We start from the raw sequence: 21,512 nt of genomic DNA on the forward strand, positions 1-21,512 counted from the left end.
GTTGAACACGCAAGAAGGACTTGGAGAGCAAGTTGCTGCCTCATGATAAATGTTAAAGAAATTTTGTTCATGTTGAGAAAAAACATGTATTTTATTTACGTATGTTTATTATTTATTTGATTTGGTAACTTAGCAAGTATATTAATTGACACTTGGAACCCCTTTCTACATACATGCAATATATATTATTAGCTTATTCTCTTTACATTGATTAAATTGAATTTAAATATTGTTAGTGTGTTATATATCCTATAAATATAACAAAGGTAAAAAATATATTATTTTAGATATAAAAAAAGAGAACTTAAAGAAAAATTTAATAAGATGTTGCTTTAGGTATTAAAAAAAGATAACTGCAAATAAACTTAAATAAGTGTTGCTTTATGTCTATAAAAAGGCAACTTAAAAAAATATGGATAAGTGTTATTTTATGTATTAAAAAATACAACTCGTAAAAAGGATTGCCATAAAGTCTTTGTTTAAAGTGTTGTCTTTGGGTCCTCTAAGGCAACCCTTATGTGCAGTTGCTTTTTTTGTAGAAAAGGCAACGTTTTCTGAATATTGCCATAAAAAGAGTTCCCTTTGATACACAAAAGCATTGTCTTAGATCAAAGATAACGGCCGTATAGCCAATCCCTCAAAAAGCGTTGCGTTTTGTCGGAAAGTGTTGCCTTTGATCAAAGGCAACACTTTTTCTTATTATAGGCAACGTTTTTAAAGGGTTGTCTCAGCCTGAACTTGTTGTAGTGACAGTTCAAATGAAAAATATGATGATGTTGGAAGTTCTATATTATTTAAGGGTGAATTAAAATTTTATTGTATCAAATTCTCCATACTTTTAAGGCATCTTAAATGCCATACTTTTTTTTTTATACATGCCATAATTGACCCTATAGTTTGTTGCATTAAGTTATGATAAGATGGTCATATATAAGGCTTAAGATAATAGACAAATATATAAATTAATGTGGGGGCAATAATTTTTGTGTGTGGTAAGTTTGTTGTTGCTGAGATTTATATTTGTTTTATTAAATTTCGGTTGGCAGTAACCTTATGATTCTCACACTTCAAATGTTGTTGTTAGTAATCTTGATTCTTCTGTGCATACCATGGCTCTTCACAAAAGAACCGGAGGAGGTTGTAAAATCAAGAAATTGGTCACCGGTTGTGGATCCTAATTTTGGTGCCACTAATGGAACTTCTAGGAGGAAGGTTTATGCCAAAAATTTTAATTATTTATTGTCTATTAATTATTATATTTAACATATGGGTTGAATTTATTATACTTCAAGAGTTTGAAAGTATTCTTTGATTGCATTCTTACACTTACGCTTCAAATATTACATGATCTAGAACATCAGTTGATTTATTCAAAAAAATTGTAAAGATCGGATTCGTTCTTTATGTATAATGTCTGAAAAGACTGAATTCCTAATCTAAATATATACAGCATCATATCCCTTTTTTGTGATGTGTTATTACTGTTATTTTAATTTTCTGTACTATATTAATAAAATTAAAATTTATCTTTTAAGATATTCTTATGAAGACAATAAATTTACATTTCATGTTTATTTTATATTTGCTTGATTATTCTATTTCAATTTACGCTAAACTAATGATCATAAATCTGTAAATCAGTTGTTGATCACAACGATTATATTTTTCATTTTTGACGTTTATTTAAGATTTTGTGATTTTTTAAGTTGAAGCAATTAGTTTTTGAAATACATAATTCAGTATATGTTAAATATTAGGTTGGCATAATTATACAAATAAAAAAATAAAAAAAGATAATTCAAATTTTGAATTGATATGGTTATAAAGAGAAATAATTTTAATAGTTAATTAGTACCAAAAAACTTAATAGTTAATTTTATTTTTATATTACAATAAATTTATCTAATTTATTATTTGAAGGCATAGACATTTGTATCTTGTTTCTTTTGGTCGCTCCATTTTAGAATGTTAGACTTTCTTTTTTTTAAAAAAAAATCACATATAAAAACAATCTAAATGTGTAACTAATATTTTAGTTTTCTTTGCTTTTACAACAAGAGTCTGCTTCAAGTCGACTTTAAACCATATTATTTAAAAAAAAAAGTATTCAAACCATAATATATTAGTAAGGATCGAATTTTATCGTGTTTTTTGTAAAAAATAATATAATTAAAGTATTGTTTATTTTTTTGGAATCAATACCTATTACACGTATTTTTTAATAAAATAACAATAGAATTCTTTTATGAGCAGAATTGAATAGAGAAATTTAGCAAATGGAGATGTTCTACTCGTGCGGGTGTTCTCCTAGTATAATAGATTTCGAAATCATTAACCTTTTAACATACTAACAAATAAATAATGTAATGTTTATGTTGAAATGCAATAATAAAAATAATAATATTTTGTATAATGTGGTTGATGGCAGACAGCAAGGTTTTTGAAAATGGCATTGAAGTTCATATTAACTATCCACAACTATATACCCAACTACTCCCTCTCATCTCTCATCACTTTTCTTTTCTTTGCATCTTTCCCTCTATAAAAGAGACACTCCGATGGCACTATTTCACCACAGCAACTAAAACCTATAAGAGAGAGAAAAAGAAAAAGCAACTTTACACTTATATTGCACTATTGTCAAGCTAGGGTGATATTATTATGGCTAAGTGGTGCATCATGCTTCTTGTTCTTGCCCTTGTTGTTGTGTCCACAGCAAGTGCAAGAAAGGTTCCTAATAATGATGCAACTTTGAAGGACCAGAAGAATTTCCTGAGCTATGGCGGCGTTGGTGGCTATTCGGGAATTGGAGGGAATGGATTGCCCTTTGGAGGTGCAGGTGCTGGAATTGGATCCAACTTTGGTGGTGCAGGAGCTGGCACCGGGATGGGCGGATTCGGTGGATTTGGTGGTGGAGTCGGCGGCGGTGGTGGAGCTTCTGGCAGTGTCCCTCTCCCTTGAGATGAGGCTATATGTTTGTTTCAGTTATTTCCGTTATGGCTATAGTTTAATTAAGTAGTAGCTATAGCTACCTTCTTTTATTTATGTTTTTATTAAGAAAATAAATTTTGATGTTATAGTGTGTGTAGCTAGCTAGGGTTTTGTCACTAGCAAGAATATTGTAGTGCATGCTACTTTATTATGACTTTATGTTATATGTATTTCTTCATCTGTGTTCGGTTTTTTTAGGTTAATTTCTTGTGCAAGACTATGATAATATATATGCATGGGTTTTTTATGGGACTATAAAATAAATAATTTATTTAGTATATCTATTTTGTAGCATACAGAAATTGAGAAATATATATGCATGCTTTTTTTCTAAATCTAACTCACCTCTCAGTCTTATTTCGGTCAAACATCTGCAACATTTATGCAATTTAATTTTTCTTGTCCTTTTATATATATATATACGAACCCAATATTGAAGGAGGCATGATGAGTTGAAGTTGAAATTCCTTTATATATTAATCTTTCGAATTAATGAATTAATAGATTTTAAAGCTCAAAGTTGATGGTGACTATATATTTTATATATATATATATATGGTTAAGTTGATGGTGACTAAAAAATGTTAATTAACAAAAGCTTTATTTGTGACAGTAGTATTATAGAAGCATTTGCCATTCTTAATATATATAATTAAGTTCACAAAATTAACATAGAAAATCATCAATTTTCAATTTCTAATGTGCTTCAAGTCATCGTCAAATGGCACCTTCATTAGATTTAATTTGTTCTTGTGTTTCGGATTTCAAAGAGTTGTTAGTAAGGATTAACCACATGCTTCTGTATATATAGTTTCTCAAAAAATGAAAGAGAAATAATAAAAAAATTAGTTTAAAATAGTCTAAAATTATTTTATTTTATTTTATATTTTTTATCATCATTGAAACAAATAAATAATATTAAATATAATAGGTATATAATTATAAATAGTTAGATGTATAAAATTTTAAATATTAAATTAAATAAAATAATTTTAAGTTATTGTTTCTCTAATATTACCTTTCATTACTAGTGCGAAATTTCTGCGATAGATGAACGAGTAATTAACTTTCATTACTGTAATATTTCTATGCCAATAATAATAATAATAATTTGTCCTAATAATTTTGTTGCATGAACACCTTGTCGATCTTTTATATACCAAAAGTCCAAAACTTTAATTTCCAATAAATAATCGCATGCAGAGGAGGTGTAGATATTTGTCCATTATACGACTGATGGTCCCCTATATAGGCGAATAAAATCTCTGCGATAGTGGTTACTTTTCATCATGACTACTCTTCAATTAATTCTTCGGACATCAAAAGTTGAATTTCCCCTGTATGTTTGAGCATCTTTTTTATTATTATTATTATTATTATTATTATTATTATTATTAGTAGTAGTAGTAGTAGTAGCACCCCTCTAAACCCTATTGAATTTTTCACACATCTTGCCTATTATATCTAAGAATAAAACGAATAAAACTCACACAGTTAATCACTACATATACTATAGCTAGCTTTAACATGTTAATTAATTATTGATAGCTGATGATGACTCACTATAAAAGACACGTCGAATAGCGGCGGTTTTTATAGAGATTTGTGGCAGTTTTTAACTTTTGCAAAACGATATACCAGCAGTTTGACAAGCGTTATAAGTTAGGGGTGGAGATTTGATTTTACGGCGATTTTAAAGAACCGCTGTTACAACCGCTGCAAATCAAATAACTGATTTTGTGGCAGTTTCAAAACCGCCACTATTTGGTCAGTGAATTTTAAAAAACAATTGCGGCTTTTAAAACCGCCGCAAATCTATGAGGTTTTTTTTTTTTAAATTCGACAGTTTTGAACTACCACAATTTCATACATAAACTTTTAAAAAACCTGACTAATTATAAGTGGCATTATTTGAAAAGGGTGTACATTCTAATTGCAAAAATTTTCCAAAAGTCATTTTTTCCTTTGTAAATAAAAAATACTTAATCAATTAAATGTTCAGCTGCAACTGCCAACACATACAAAGCAAATGTAAATGGCGTCAATGATGCTGAGTTCATAAGTGGCTAATTAAGGATCAAAGCCTACATCGGAAATGAAGTTCTTCATATTCAAGTTTGCTTCAAATAGCATTGCTTTTTACAAAATCATAAAAAGAGAAAAAGTATTTAAAAAAAACAACTTAAAAAGAATACTTAAAGATGATAAGAAAAATGAGATTCTTACACCAGCAACTTCTACAACTTTTTTATGTGACCAAATCTCTGTCGTACCGGCAAAATTGTTCTATGACTACTACTACACTTACACTTATGCTTCCTTCAATTATAATAAAAACCACCTATTAACAAATTCATTATTAATCAATAACTTCTAGTGCTGAATAGAAAATTCAACAACTGCTAATTCAATCAGATATCTTTTCCTTAAAGCAACATGGTTATTAAGCTTAGTTACTAAGCAACATAAGTTAAAACCCCAAATTCATAAAAATCTATAAAAATATGCTAATTCCAAAATCTAAAAAGGTAGAACCACTGTGTTTAAGGAATCATTGTCATCATCCTCACCCATAGTTTGGTCCTCCCTCACAAATTAATAATCTATTCTTAAATTAACATCAATTATTGCATTTAGTGAGGAAAAAAACAAATAAGCATTTCACCAAATACCTGGAGTGCTTGAGAATTTGAAATAATTCAATTAAGAGAACTAAAACTCATTGAACATTGTTACATCAAATAGTAAAGCATTCACAATATGCGAATGAAAAACAAATAAATGAAGTGAAAAGGCAAGGAAAAAGAGAACCAGAAACTGAATATAATAGGAGAGCAACCATGAGAGAGCAAATAAACAAAGTGAAAAAGAAAGAAGAAAGAGAACCAGAAATTGAACATAGAGTAAACTACCATTTGTACCCACGAAAGATGAAAACGCTGACATATCTACCCATAAAAAAAGGAAATTACCATTTGTACCCATGAAAAATAATTTTTACAAGCAAAATTATCCAAACCCTAAAAAATTAAATAAAATCCCTAAACTACCCCTCTCTCCACCACTACCACTATCATCTCCTCTCCCCTCCTCTCTCTCTCTCAATCTCGATGGAAGCGGTGTGGGTGCCATGGCCATCGGAGTCCCTGGGAGAACGGTACTCAAGGGTGTCATTCATCTTGCCGTTGGTGGCCTCGTAGTTGGTGGAGTAGCGAGCCCCAATAATCTTTCGGTTGCACAAGGCGGCAGGGAAGACCCTTCCAGCGACGCAGCTGCCAGCTTAATCGAGGTCATCTTTGGAAGGGAAAGTGCGAGAAACGAGGCCCAACTGCTTAGCCTCGGAACTGGAAAACCGGCGAGCTGTCAAGGCCAACTCCATGACATTACCGTAGCCAACAATTAATGGCAATCTTTGAAGAGTGCCGAGATCAGCAGCCAGGGCCAAATCAACCACCTTCACCAAAAAGAACGCGTCCTCCGTGCAATACCTTAAGTCACAGGCTGTCACGATGTCAATTGCACCACCGATGCAAGCGTCATGGATACTAGCAATCACTGGCTTACGGCACCGCTCCAATGCCGTGACGGAATCTTGCATCGCCAGGATCTGCGGACGGAGACTCTCCCCGGCATCGTGGTAAGACTGCGTGATAGATTTCAACTGGGAAATGTCGATTCCGGAGCAGAAGTGATCACCAGCGCGTCATGGTTGTGGTCTAAGGCATACAGGGCTTTGGGAAATTCAGTGAAGAAATCATGCGTCAGAGCGTTGTGTTGTCTCGGACGATTCAAGTAAAGGTGGAACACCCCTGATTTGGGGTTCTTCTCTACTACCTCTAGGGTTTTGTATTTCTCTTCTGCCATTGATTTTCCTAATTTCCTTTCCAGTTGGGAGGAACAGGGCCGAGGTCGCGGTCGTTGAAACTCTCTCTGCCGAGGTGCTCTTCTTCTCCGGGAAAGCGACAGCAAGTGTTGCTGTGACTGTGAGGATGAAAGAGAGGAGGGTGTGGCAAGGAGCCATTGGGGCAATGGTGGAAAAGAGGGGTGGTTGTTGGGCGAAGAGGGTGATGGTTGGGTGAAGAAGGTGGTGGTGAGATTTGAGATTGAAAAGGGAAAGAGGGGTGGTGGCTGGATGAAAAGGGTTAGGGTTAGAAAGATGATTGGGTGAAGGAGGTGGTGTGGTGGTGGAGATAAGGGTAATTTAGAGATTTTAAGTAATTTTTTAGTGTTTGGATAATTTTTTTATGCAAAATCCATATTTCATGGGTACAAATGGTAATTTCCTTTTTCTATGGGTAGATATGTCAGCGTTTTCAACTTTCGTGAGTATAAATGGTAGTTTACTCTTGAACATAATAAGAGAGCAACCATCAGAGAGCAACGAACCATCAACTCAACATAATTGTGCAAATACTACAATAGATTAATTAAAAGATAGAAGATACCTACACCAGCTCAATAGAAGATCTCTCATTAGTGATATCGTCAAGGTCATTATAAACAAGCCCACAGGATCAACAGAAAATTTAAGGAAGGTCATCTTGAGTGCAATTTCAATTGCAATAGATCCATTGCCAGAAAAATATGCTTGAGAAGCCCAATCTATCGTGGAAATACAATTTCATTAAAAAATCAAGAATATAGATCATGCTGAGTAGCAAGCTATGCCGGTTCAACCTCAATCACAAACCCTTCAAAGCAAAAGGAAATAAAATGTGCTACATTATATATGTGCAAGCTTATATTCCACATATCAAAAGATTCCAACATACATGCAGCATAGCTTTTATTTTATTTATAAAGAAAAGAGCAAAGTAAGAATAACAAGTTGAGGAAGAACAAGAAAGAAAAATGGGTTCATATTCCATTACTTCCTGAAAAGCCCAATCATCAAAATGGCCCTTTGTTTCACCACTCCTGGGAGACCATATAAACCCCTCTAGCATTCCAGAAAACTTTTCTCTTTTATCTCCCAAGACTGCCAATTCTCTCCACCCTCATTGTCCGCGCATCATTTCATCCATTCTGCTTCAATATGAAGAGAGAAAAAAAGGGGCACAACTTTAACAAAACTATTTGTCTCAACTCCATATCCCACTTTTGTTTATTGGGCAAAAAATCCATCACATGTATAAAAACTTAGATAAGAAAACACTTTGATCATGAAGAGAAAAAGTATACCTAAGAACTTAACACTCATTCACAAAAAATGACTAGTGGTTCAGGTGGTCACGGTTCCAATAATTTTACAAGCATAAATATCTACACAAACATTCACATGCATGGCACTTTAAAACACTTTGTTTTTTTAATACTTTTAAGATATAAAGTACATGAGTAAAAATAAGAAACAAATAAATGAAGATTAAAGGGGTTTTGAACTCATCGGAGAAGTAGAAAACAGAGGAAAGTAGAAAAGTGTTTTTAAAATTATTTGTAACTGCACAAAAAATTATAGATCCAGCTATATTTGTATCTTGAAGAGACCGGGATGCCAAACCTCCCCTGCGGCATGTAAATTAGATAAAGTAAATTATCTAGAGGAACAGTTGAACATCAAGTATCGCAAGCTTGAGCATAGTCCTACTTATTATTTTGTTATCTATACTCCCACCTGACAATCTCATCGCCATGCTTTAAAGATAAAGAAAGAATGCAAACAACAATTGATAAGAAATTGTCAATCAACCATTGAATTGAATTTACTAACCAAATAGAATCAGGAACAGTTAACCAAACATAATTATGTTAATTGCACTAATTGCGTACACAAATAGTTCTCACCTTTATGAATCCAAAATGACTTCTTTCTCAAATTATTACAAAAACACAGCAGTAACTAGTAATACTGGAATGCATCACTTCAACATTAACTGAGTTAGGAAAAAATATCGCATTAAGCATTATAGTGGATGAACCAAGCATAATTAATCTTTTGATAAACTCATAACCACACCATCAATGGTACCATTCAACATATACTAATTTCAAAATAAAACAGAGCAATCAAACTAAAACTTTGAAAGAGAAAGAATCACACAACTATTTATTAAATCCATGAAAATAAAAGGTTGAGTTCCTTCTATTTTCACTGAGAAAAACTAGCAAACAGTTTGTGTGCATATTCCATAAAAATACCAAAATGCACAAGATAATAAGTTAATGCTATATCTAAGATTCTGGGAACAAGAAAGAGTCAAGGATGGTACTGTGAGCGGGTAAAAACTGAGGAGGATGATGGCAATTGCAAACTGTGTGGAAGGCGATTACAACTGTGACTGTGCGGAGGACCAAAACTACGTGAAGTGAGATCTGCAGCACACAAGACGACAATGGATCAATGTTTGCAAGAAAGGGCAAGAGAGAGGAAAGGAGGGCAGAGGGTGCAGGGAGCTGAAGAGCTCACAACGCACAATAAGACAAAGGGAAGGAGGCACCGACTACAAGAGAATGGAGAGGCAGAGATAAATTAGGGCACGATGGCAGAGGTGTGAGTGGGTGGGAGGAATGAAGGGTGATAGAAGATCAAGAAGGGCGCAATGAGGCTGCGGCAGATGAGCTTTCAATGCAAGAGGGATTCAGAGAAGAGAGTCATACCAATAGGTTTTCAATTCAGAGATCTCTATTGATAAAGGTGGGTTTCAATTAATAAAGGTGTAATTTCGCTACACACCACTATCTAGATGACCAATTGCCGCAACCTTACCATTTAGCAGCTGTCTTTTTGACTCGATACTTTTTAACCATCGCAAACCTGCGCATCTAGCGTGGTGACTATATTTGTGTATATTATTATCTATTAACTAATGTTAAAATTTTTTTCATTAAAATCAACTAATTTTTTAAAAATATGTTATATGTTTATCGTTAATTTAAATCTTAAATTATAATTTTTTAATTTTAAATTTTAAATTATAAATTCAATCCTAAAATTAATTTATATTATATAACTAAAAGTTTCATTCCTTATAATTTTTTTCGGTCTATTCAGTTCTGCCCTAGATTCGATGCTCAAGGGAATCGCATATCATATACAATAGGTTTTATGGATGGTCAATTTTCTATTTATTAAAAGGTAAACTCCTAGGATTAATAATTCTTGGGAGAAAAATATACAAGAGTTAAAATGTATAATAACAAAATAATAAAAAAAGCTATACGTGTTCTGTTACATGTAAATTAAACCAATTGAAAATATATTCGAAATAATAATTATAGATATTAATGCATTATATGCCTTTGTCGTTGTCATACTTGTGTAAACATATACAAATTTTAGATTAATTCAGATGAATAAAATAAATTTAGTTAAAAATTATACAGATATTCTAAACGCAAATAGATTATACATCTGTTCAATTTATATTTTATGTAAATTGAATCAACATATTTTTTATTTAACATATCATATAATAAATTGAATTAGAACAATTTATTTTATTATTCGAGGACATAGTATGACAAGACTTTCATCACACTAAATCGAAACAGTCCAGTTCGAATTGAAAAAAGCAGTTCTCTAGAGTAAATTGAATCAACTTCATTCGAATTACTTGTACATATAACTAGAATTAAATCAAAACTACTTAATTCGATTTATGTAAAACTCGCAAAATTAGTAAATAATTAATGAATAAATTAATTATTATTTTAAAAAATTAGAAAATAGAATTTTATAGTTTAATAAGATAGAACTAATTAAAATAAGAATTTTGACACTGATTTCAAAGAATTGGCCCATAATTAGATCGAACGGACCAAATCGTTTGGGCTCAAAGCCCAGCCCAACATACATAAACTAAGCAGCTCAGCTCCCTTTCCCTTCCCAAAACATGAAAACTCGCTGAACACTTCAAGAGAGGGAAGAAGAGAGTTCCAAAACCTAACCTTCCAATCAAATCCACATACATTTTGATCCGGAGCTCCGATTGCCGCATTGTTTGCGACCACATGATCGCAGCGTCGAGCTCTACAAAACCCAGTACGTTGTAAAGTAAGAAAGTCACGTTTTCTTCCTCAATTTCTTCCTTCCCAATTTCAAAAATTTGATGTTTGAGTGTTGAGATTTTTAGTTGTTTTGATGTTCTAGGGTCAAATTAACTGGAGAAAATTAGTGGGTCTTGCGCAATTGATGCATAAATGAGGTAAGAAATTCCCAAACCCAAGAGGTACGGTTTAAGTTTCATTTAAGTATCGTGTGATATGATGTGAATTTCTAGGTTAGGTGCCCCTATGATTAAGCTTGAATGGTATGATTGATTGGTATTATATGTGAAATGGATGTATGGATAAAGATTGATGTTGGTATGGATGATATTGATATTGGATAAGGATTGTGGAATGTTGCATGGTTGATGTGTGGATTGAAATTGGTATTAGATAGTGAATTATGTGGTTGTGAGTTTATTTGATGAAATATTAGGCCGGAGGCCAGAAAGAGGTAAGAATGGTAAGTGATGGTTGATAATTGGTGATTTGATAATATGATGAATTGAATGAATGATAGTAATATATATAAATGTTTGAACATGAGGTTTTGTTGATTATTGAAGTTAAGCTTGATGGATTTGTATGAGATTGTTTAGAAATTGAATATGATTGGTTGTGGTAGGATGTGGGGCTGTGTTGATGTGATATAGTATGTTTTGATGCTATTTATAAATGTAGAAAGTTGGCTTTGAGTTGTGATTTGATGAAAATAGAGGTTTGAGAAATTTGGTGAAAATTAGATTTTTGGCCAAACTTCGGCAAGTCATAACTTGGCTTCCAAACCTCCAAATTGTTTCAAACTTATTTCATATGAAAATTTGGTCTATGAAGTTTATGCCGTTCAAAGAACGGATGAAAAATGTGTTAAAACAAAAAAGTTATGCTCGTCGAAATTTCGGAGTGCAAAACTAAAAATTCTGCAGCATTCAACATTTTTTCCATTATGCATATCTTGCATACGTGATCACTGCACGCGATGCGACCAACCCTTTCGGGTAGGGTATCTCGCGTACGCGAGGAAGGAAAAATCCACGCCCACGCGTACACGTGGCCCATGTGTACATGTGACCCCTGAAATCAGCAAAATGAGTTTTGTGTTTTAAAAATGTAATTTTGAACCTCTAAACCGCTATTTTCACCCTTTTAGCCCATAAACCTTAGTTGTATGTTGAGTGGTGAGAAGAAGGTAGGGAGAAGTAGTAACTTGGAGGCGAAGAAAGTTTAAGAAGTGGTGAATTATGAATAAGAAGGGTAAAAGTGTGATATGTATATGAATGAATGATTTACAATGAAATTGTTTTGAGCTTTGACTTGGCAAGGTTTGTGGTGGTTTACCGCTTTCCTAGTGTCGAGAATGTTAGGTGGAGTTCGTGGTGGTTTACCTCCCACATGTTTTTAAAAGAGAATGTTGTATGTGAGGTTCATGATGGTTTACCACCCACGTGTGTGTTGTGTTTTCAATTGAAGATCTTGCGAGGTTCGTGGGGGTGTACCGCTCGCAATGGTGGGGTTTGTGGTGGTGTACCGCTCGCAATAGTGGGGTTCGTGGTGGTGTACCGCCCATCAGTTTTCAAGAGGACCATATCTGGGTTACCTACCAGATGTGTCAGATTCTGGCAATTCAACTGACACGTGAACTCATGGCCAGTAGGACAGGCATGCATCAGCTGCATATGTTTTAATTATTTGGGTTTGTTTAATTACTTTGGTTTGCCTAATTACATATGTTTCATAATTATTTGCTGATTGTCTTACTTGCCTTACTTGTGCATTACTTGTCTGTATTATTTGTGTTTCCATAAGAGTTGAATTACTTGAGGGATGGTTCGGTTCTTGAATTGTTCGGTTGGAAGGTAGTGAAAGTATGAAGGATATTAGGTTAGAATTAGAATCTCCTATGATAGTTTCCAAGTTATGGATTAGTGAGAACTTAGGATGGAGATGACGAGGTAAGAAGTTTAGGATGCTTAGTGAATTTATGTTATAGTGCATTGTATTAATTTGGCACTTTTACCGTACTGGGAACCCATGGGTCAGGGGTTCTCATTCCATATATATCTCTTGTTTTTCAGATGCAGGTCCTTGTGCTCAGCAGTGAGCAGTGGTTCACTTGGGAAGTAGCAAAGTTTATTGGGATTCTGTGTTACTTTTGTTTTAGGATCTCTCCTCTTATTTTTGGAAGAACTCTTATTGATGTACATATATTATATTAAAACTTACCTATAGAGGTTGTGATGTATTTTGGGAGAGATAGGAAATTTATGTTTTCAAACTAGTTTTCATTCTATAACCCTAGCCGGCCTAAACTTTACAGGTCGCGACTAGCGGCTATTTGCTTATAATATATAATTATATTATGTCTTTATCACATTCTGCTTTACTGTTTTATCCTTATCTTCACTTTTTGATCGCGCCTTATTTATATGTTATCGATACTTGAGAGTTCCCATTTTTGCAATTTTATTTTATTCATTTTTAGGCTTCTCGTTTAGTATTTCACTTCAACATATATATAATTACGTATTACAATCCACCTTGAGAGTCGTACCACCTTAGTATCGATGACTTATGACTCAAGCATGAGGATTTGAATATTAGGGTGTTATAATTTAGCTACGGGTATGTCTTATAAATAGAACCATAACATTTTCTCTTGGTCAGAGTGGCACTCGCAATGGCTAGTGATGATAGGCTTTTAGTTCTTATGCACTACAGAGGGACGATTATGAAAAAAATGCAAAAAAGAATAAAATTTACTGCTAAAGATCTAACGAGTAATGTCTTTATCAGACCTTAAACGGATTTTGCTTACTACAAAATACTATAATGTAAAAACTGGGAATCTATGACATCAAATGGGTGGAGAAATTATTTTATAGGATTTCGATTTCTGTTGTCCGAGATAGTGTGAAGTACGACTCTTTTGTAATAAAGAGTGATGAAGATTTGTAACTTTTGTTTTACTGTCGTTGTCAGTTTTCCAAGGGGAGAACCCATGAATTATTGGTCAAGTTTGGAGATGTCGTTTATAATTCAAGAGTATCAAATCAGAATTCTTAATCTGTAGAAATGTCAAGAGCTTCTAGGTCAATACCTTTTGTTGCCTCTAAATCCGTGCTTATAGTTACACCTAAAGTAGTGTTTGAAGCATCTTCGTCCTTCGCAGTTGATCTAAACTGCATCAATGATGGAGAAATTGGTGATAATCATTCTTTTGGTGAGCTTGTGATTGTGATGGCTACATCTCCTAGGATGATACCAACTTCAACGAGGGGCGGAGAACCAGATCCCATGGAAGATGTACTACGGGATAATGATGATGTGGAGCCTACTATGATAGATGAGGATAGCAATGATGATTTTAAGAGGAGTATTCTAGTTGGACAGGGTAGACCATTGAGTTCTAGAACTCAGCATTATCTGCCGCAATTTTTGACTTTAAACATGGAGGCCATGATACAGCAAAGTTTTTCAAACGTATAATTCAAATTTGGGGACAAAGATGCGTAAGCACTACAAGAAAAAGCAATATTTGTAACAAAAAAAATTGTTACAAAAAATCAAAATTTTAAAACAAAAGAATTTTGTAACAAAAAAAGGGTCGTTGCAGTATGTCCCGTTACAAAAAGTTTTTGTAACAAAAAATGGAACTGTTACAATTCAAAGTAATATTTTGTAACAAATTTTTCTGATGCAAAAAATCAAAAGTTATTACAAAAGTAATAACAAATTTTGATCTTCAAAATATTTTTGGTGACAATATATTTTTTCCTATCATAAAATTTTGTTACAAAATATAACTTGATTTTGTAACATTTTTTTTGTTACAAAATACTATTTATTTTGTAATAATTTTTAGTATAAATTATACACATAATTTGCCAAATTATATTTTTTAATTAATTAATATATTAACTAATTTACTCAACAAGTCAACATTTATATAATATATAATAACATAAATAGTTCAAATATCTTTTATTTAACTAAGATTGTTTTATAAATCTTCAACATATGAACTTTAAAGTACAAACTAAGAAGACACGTTGAAGAACCCTAATGTAAATACATAGGACAAAAAAAATAAGGAATTATAAATCTCCAAAATGTAATAAGTGCCACACAAGTGTCACATACCATCACGTTCATACAAGTTCCATCATGTATGAACAAGGAATTACAAACTCCGATCCATCATATTCATCCAGCTCCTTTCTCATGGAGAAACTTCTAATAAGTACCACACAAGTGCCACACACCTGAAAAGTTCACCAACCAAAAAACACTAACTTAAATTCAAATCAAATCAATAATGTTTCAAAGTACAACCCTACTTCTCAAAATTTTTAAAAATTCACAGAGTGCTCTTATGTTCCAAACTCTAGTGAGGATGCTTTATGGGTCACATTCTTACACCAGATTTGTTTCCAACTCAATCAGGTTAATATGAAACTTTATAGGAATTTCACAAGTTGCTATTACAATAGGGTGCCACAATAAAAAGTCTAGAAAGTGCAATCACTTAGTAAATTCATATAAAAATTATCATATAACTAAAAGTTTATGGTGAACTACTAGGATTTTTAACTTCATACTACAATTAAAATAAGAATGTACAAATTTATTAATTTTTACATAATTTTTGCCCAAAAAGCTTATTTCAAAAATCATACAATTTTATGTATTGAACCAAATGACTTGAAATTTCATAGGGGACAACTAGGCTCATAAACCAAACTACTCAAATTGGTTCCAAGTGAAAAGCAATTGTGGTTTGTTATGATCACACAATATTTTCTACCACATGCATCCATCTAAACAAAACAAAACAAATTTGCATACAAAGTATTGAGAGAAAAAGTACAAAGTATGATACCCATTTTGTTATGTTTCAATTTTAACAAATTAAACCAAACAAATGAATTAAATAAGAAAGACCATATAGTCAAGTGCTAGTTGTAGATAACAATTCCATAAAATAATATGGAAGTACCATTATCAGTGTTTTTCTTGAAACATTGACAAAAGAAATATGCTATTGCCTGCTGCCTCCAAATACCTCACTCGTTTATCAAAATCCAATAATCGAATGCTCCTCCTATGGTACTCGTTTAAAGAAATTGCTTAACAAAGTCCAATTGCCAAAACTAAACAATTTCAAATTCCAATAAATGATTTTTTGTAGAAGTTGCTTAGAGAACATATATACATAGACACACGGATTAAAGCATTCTATGAGAGACATATACCCAATGGAAATTCCTTGTTGCGGATATACAAATATGGGTATGGCTGCATAAGAAAAGAAAATAAAGAAATTATAGATGCAACTAACAATAGAAAGTAGAACTCAATAAGAAACACAAATATCCCCCTTATGGTCAATTTCTTAATAGAAAGTAGAACTCAATAAGCAACTACAATCTCAACATCTGGATCCTTTTCTTTTCGTACCTTAATAAATCTATAGATAACAAATAAATAGATGCAGAAAATTTTGCTTATTCCTTCAATACTGCATATGAAATTTATGAGTTCTAAAATTGGTTCCAAGTGAAAAGCAATTGCAATTTGGGAGTTATATACACTTAGAAAGTTGACTACCCTTTTTTTAACAGATCTTGAAAACTCATTAAAGGTCACATTCTAAAGTTCATAAGCCACTCACCTCAATTCCACTACCATATTCATCCATCTAAACAAAACAAGACAAATTTGCATACCTCTATAAAGCAAGTTATGTTAGTGGCTAAAAATTTTTTGGTTATGACAATAGAGTTCCTAAGCAATCTTAGCTGCTCTTCAACTCCCTTGAGCTTGCCCTTCCCTCCTATCCGAAGCTCCTGACGGAAATCAATGACAACAATATTCCCAAAAATTAAAGGAAATCAAAATCAGAGGGGAGAACACCCTTACCAGTAGTGAATCCCGGCGAGGCAGCGCTGTTTTCCGGTGACAAGGGCTCAGTGACGCAACCCCTAACAGCGGCGACGATGGTGACTCCATGAACGGCGACTGGGCGCAGCAGGGTGAATAGCGCCTCCTCCTTTTTCCTCCGTCTTCCAATCTCCACGCGTCTATCTCTCCTGTGCGTCCTCAGCATCGTCCATGATGGGAGATGCGACGGCGGTGGAAGCTGGCAATGACCCACTCGCGATGAAGACGACGACGGCGGCGGCTTCCCTCGGCGACAACAGAACGCGAACAGATGGCGGCGATGGAGGCACAACGACACTCCTTCCTCGCGGAGCTCTTCCTCTTGCTCAACGTCTCCTCCTTCCTGATGGCGACACGATGGCGCGGTGGCAGTGATTCCCGCCGGCGCCGTCCTCCCTCTTCCCCCTCTCCTTCTCTTGCTCTCTAATTCCAATTTTTCCCTTTCTTTTCCTTTCTTTCCCTCTCCGTTCTTCCCTTTCTCTTGTTGTGTGTGTGTTTTTGTGTTGTGTGTGTTTTTGTGTTGTGTTGTGTTGTGGTGGCTGGAAGGGTTTAGGGTTAAGATGAGTGAGTGAGTGAGTGAGTGAGTGGGTGTGGATAGGGTTAGGATAAACTTAGAGTTAGAATTTTTAATTTGAGAATTAATGATTATTTTTGGAAAAATGTAAAATTAGAAATTTTTTGATAAATTAAAATTTGGTAATTTTAATTAAATAATTAATTTTATCACTTTGATTTAATTATTTTTTGATAAATAATTTTTTAAAAATAAAATCATGAATAACTATAATAAATCATAAATAATTTATTATTTATTTTTTAACAATTAGAGATTTTACAGGCTTAATAATGAGTGTTGGGTTATGATGGGTTTAGGCTTTTAGTACAGAGAAGGAAAAAATCAGAATTCTCTATTTTGTTTTTAAAGAAATTTTTAAAATTTTATTTAAATGTAAAAATATGTTAAATTTTAGAGTGGTAATAAAATAAAAAATAATATTTGTTATAAATTTATTTTAAATAAGTGAAAGAAGGTGACCACCAATGAGTTATAACTCAAATGGTATAGTCTTTTTATACTCATATAAGAGATCGTGCGTTCGAGTCTTTCTATCTTTGGTATAAAAAAAAGAGAGAAAGAAAGAGGGTGCGAGCGGTAGAATGAAGAGTGAAAGTGAGTATTACAATTAGTAAAAATTATATATTAGTTTTATAAAAAATATAAAATAATATATACCATTTTTAAAAATTAATCATTTAATCTTGAATTTTTTATAAAAAATGATTAATTAATATAAATAATATTTTAAAAAATTAAATTTTAAAAACAAAATAAAATTATCTTAAAGATTTAAATATTTTAAAATAAATTTTTTTAGTTACGAAAATTTTTGTATTTTTAATTAAAAATAAGAGTAATATAGTAGTTGCAAATTAATTTTAATTTAATAATAATTATATAAAGATATTATTTAACTATAGATTCTTAAATTATTTTTAAATAAATATCTTAATTTTAAGAAATTAAATTAATTATTCTTGAAATACTATTTTATTATTAATTTATAATTATTTTTAAATAAATACTAATTAAGATAAAATTGAAGATAATCAAGTTAATTTTTTATTCATAAAATTTAAAGTATTAAATTCAAAAATCTCAAATATTTAAATTAAATTATATAAAATTTTTATATTTTTTTCAATTACTAAAACTTTAAATTATAAATAAGAAAAAATTCGTTTAATATATAAATCTCTAAAAAAATTAATTTTGAATAAATATAATAAATCATAAATAACTTATTATTTAATTTTTAAAGTAGTTTTAAACTCACAGTATCATTAAATTGACTTAAATATTTTTAGTAAAATAAATTTTTGAATATAAAATCTTAAATAAATATAATAAATCATAAATAATTCATTATGTTAATTTTCAAAAATTTGAAGTCTTACATTTAATATGTTGAAACAAAATTTTTTATTAGTTACAAAAAATCTTTGAATTTTGTGACAAATAAATAACTTGTTACAAAAATATTGTATTTTGTGACAAATTAATTTTTTGTTACAAAACATTTAGAGCTTTTGAAACAAATAGATAATTTGTTACAAAATGATTTGAACTTTTGCAACAATATAATCTTTTGTTACAAAACATTATAATATTTTGCAACAAAACAATAATTCGATAAGAAAGCCAACATAATTTGTAACAAAAGAAATAATGTTGTTACAAAATATTCAAATATTTTGTAACAAATTTTCTTATTGTTATAAAATATTCTTATTTTGTAACAATAACTAATTATTGTTACAAAAAAATCATAATTTGTAACAATTTTAAATTTGATACAAATTTTTTGTTACAAATATTCCATTTTCTTGTAGTGAGGATACATCAGTTCCTGAGTTTTGAGTTGGTCAATGATTTCAGAGTAAAGAGAAAAGTGTGTTAAGTGTCAAGAATTATAGCATTCATTATGGGTTGAGTATAAAGTGTTGGAGTCCAATCACATCAAGTACCAAAAGTTTAAGGAATTTGGAAAAAGGTTGTTATTGGTTGATTCAAATTACTATTTGCCAATGAAAGGGTATTTAGGAAGTAGAAGGTATAATAGACTTTATACATGTCTGGCCATAGAGATTTCTAGTGACCACAAGAAGCTTGATTACCATGTCATATGTGCATTCATCTTTTTTATGGCCAGGATTGATATAGCTATGTCGATTAAAGTACTGCAAATACAATAGAGGAAGGTTATAGTTTCAGATCAAGTTGTACAGGAAGGTTTAGTTGTCTAAGTAGAAGAAAATTACGCATATTTATAGAGATTGAAAAGAGTCATACAATAAATTTTCAAGATGGATTCTAGGTGTGCAGACAACAATGTTGTGTAGTATTATAGTGCTGAAGACGAGTCATGCGTGAGTTGGAGACCAAGTTGATGGGTCATCAGCTTATTTTCACCAGCTTTTTTGGACATTTTCACCATGTATCAAGGATTTTAAGCATTGCAAGCCACTGGTTAGTATTGATGGGACCCATTTATACAACAAATATAGAGGTACCTTGATGGTGGTGATTGCGCAAGACGAAAATTCTAATATAATCCCAATTGCATTTGCACTTGTTGATAGTGAGAATGTAGAGTCATGGTCATTTTTTTATCTCACCTTCTGCATTATGTCATACCTCAACTAGGTATTCTAATTATATCGGATAGACACAACAGAATCAAGACTGCTTTGGAGTTTTTTACGGTAGATGGCTCCTGGCTAGTGCTTATCGGGCATTTTGTATCTGACATGTTGTAGCAAATTTTTCTCTAAGTTTCAGGGTAAGGACGCAAAGAGATTTCTCGTAAACGCTACTTATGCCAAGATTGAGATTGAATTTGACTATTGGTTTGATATTCTTCAAAGTGAAGACTTGGCCATATGTGAGTGGGCTAATAGAATGCAATACAAGAAGTGAAGTCAGCATTGGGATATGGTTGTAAATTTGGACATATGATTACTAATATCTCAGAGTGTATTAACTTTGTCCTGAAAGGTATAAGGAACATTCCAGTATGTTTTTGGTGAACAATAAATGCATCCTTAACATGCAAAAAGTCTAGCCTCATTAGTTAATAATAAAAACATCAAAGGAATAGACTTTGTAAATAAAATACACAGTTAATGAAGGTAAAATAATACTTACTTTCCCGGCTTGCAACAAGTCTAGCCACAGCCGCCACTGCATCACTCTGGGATCTTTGTCACTCGAGGATGGTTAATATCCTGCCCACCTGTAATCTGACACATTAGATCAATAATGAAAAGGTATAGAATGACTATAAATTGACATAACACACTTAAGAAACATATATACATCGATGCCAATAGCCAATAAAATGCGTCAAACACATCAGGCTTGAAAGTAGAGAAATACCGAAAGATCCATGACTGCAGTAGCTGCAATGGACTAGCTAACTTAACGAAGTTCCTATTGGCAACACGACACATGTATTAATATGACCATGCAAGAGTGGCGGACCCCTAACTATATTTGCCAAGTCGTCCATCCTAGCTACATAAGGCAACCACCGATGTGAAGTTGTGTCGCCTAGACTTGTCACCAAATAGCTAAACCGATAGCAACATCATAATGTACGCCCTAACATACTTTTTTACGGTCTCTTCATCATTTACATCTAAAGGAAGTTCACTGAATGTCTCCTAAAACTACGTGCACTTTACAGTTAACTTATCAATGTAGTCTGCAGGAGGTAACACATTGAACAACTCCTCGAACCAAGTCTAGGCAGGTTGGCCGCCCTCAATAAACCTCCGATGTCTGTCAAGCGTCCACTCATGTAGTCACCATCAATTGAAAGGCCTAACTAGTACACCACATCTTGTAACGATACATGATGGTGCACTTCCTAAATGGAATATGAAATGTATGTGTCTCAGATCGCCATCTCTCCACAAAAGCGCTAACTAGCGGCTCATTCAGCCTAAACCAATGATTGTTGAGTCTCGCAAGATGGTATAATTTGACAATCTGCAGGTATAGTATGATCCGATCATCTAGGAGCATACCATGC

General features: G+C 32.5%; 1 protein-coding gene and 1 pseudogene across 1 annotated transcript; one reads left to right on the forward strand and one right to left on the reverse strand.

Moving 5' to 3' along the window:
* The first annotated feature begins 2,661 nt into the window (after positions 1-2,661).
* Positions 2,662-2,961, forward strand: LOC130960666 (glycine-rich protein 5-like). Its single transcript, XM_057886110.1, has one exon. It carries the CDS (start codon positions 2,662-2,664, stop codon positions 2,959-2,961), a length of 300 nt encoding a protein of 99 aa, XP_057742093.1.
* Positions 2,962-6,271: 3,310 nt separating this feature from the next.
* On the reverse strand, positions 6,272-6,855 carry LOC130960206 (delta(3,5)-Delta(2,4)-dienoyl-CoA isomerase, peroxisomal-like; annotated as a pseudogene).
* Between the last annotated feature and the right edge of the window lie 14,657 nt (positions 6,856-21,512).

The sequence above is a fragment of the Arachis stenosperma genome, chromosome 2 (genome assembly GCF_014773155.1).
Source record: "Arachis stenosperma cultivar V10309 chromosome 2, arast.V10309.gnm1.PFL2, whole genome shotgun sequence".
NCBI classification, from domain to species: domain Eukaryota; kingdom Viridiplantae; phylum Streptophyta; class Magnoliopsida; order Fabales; family Fabaceae; genus Arachis; species Arachis stenosperma.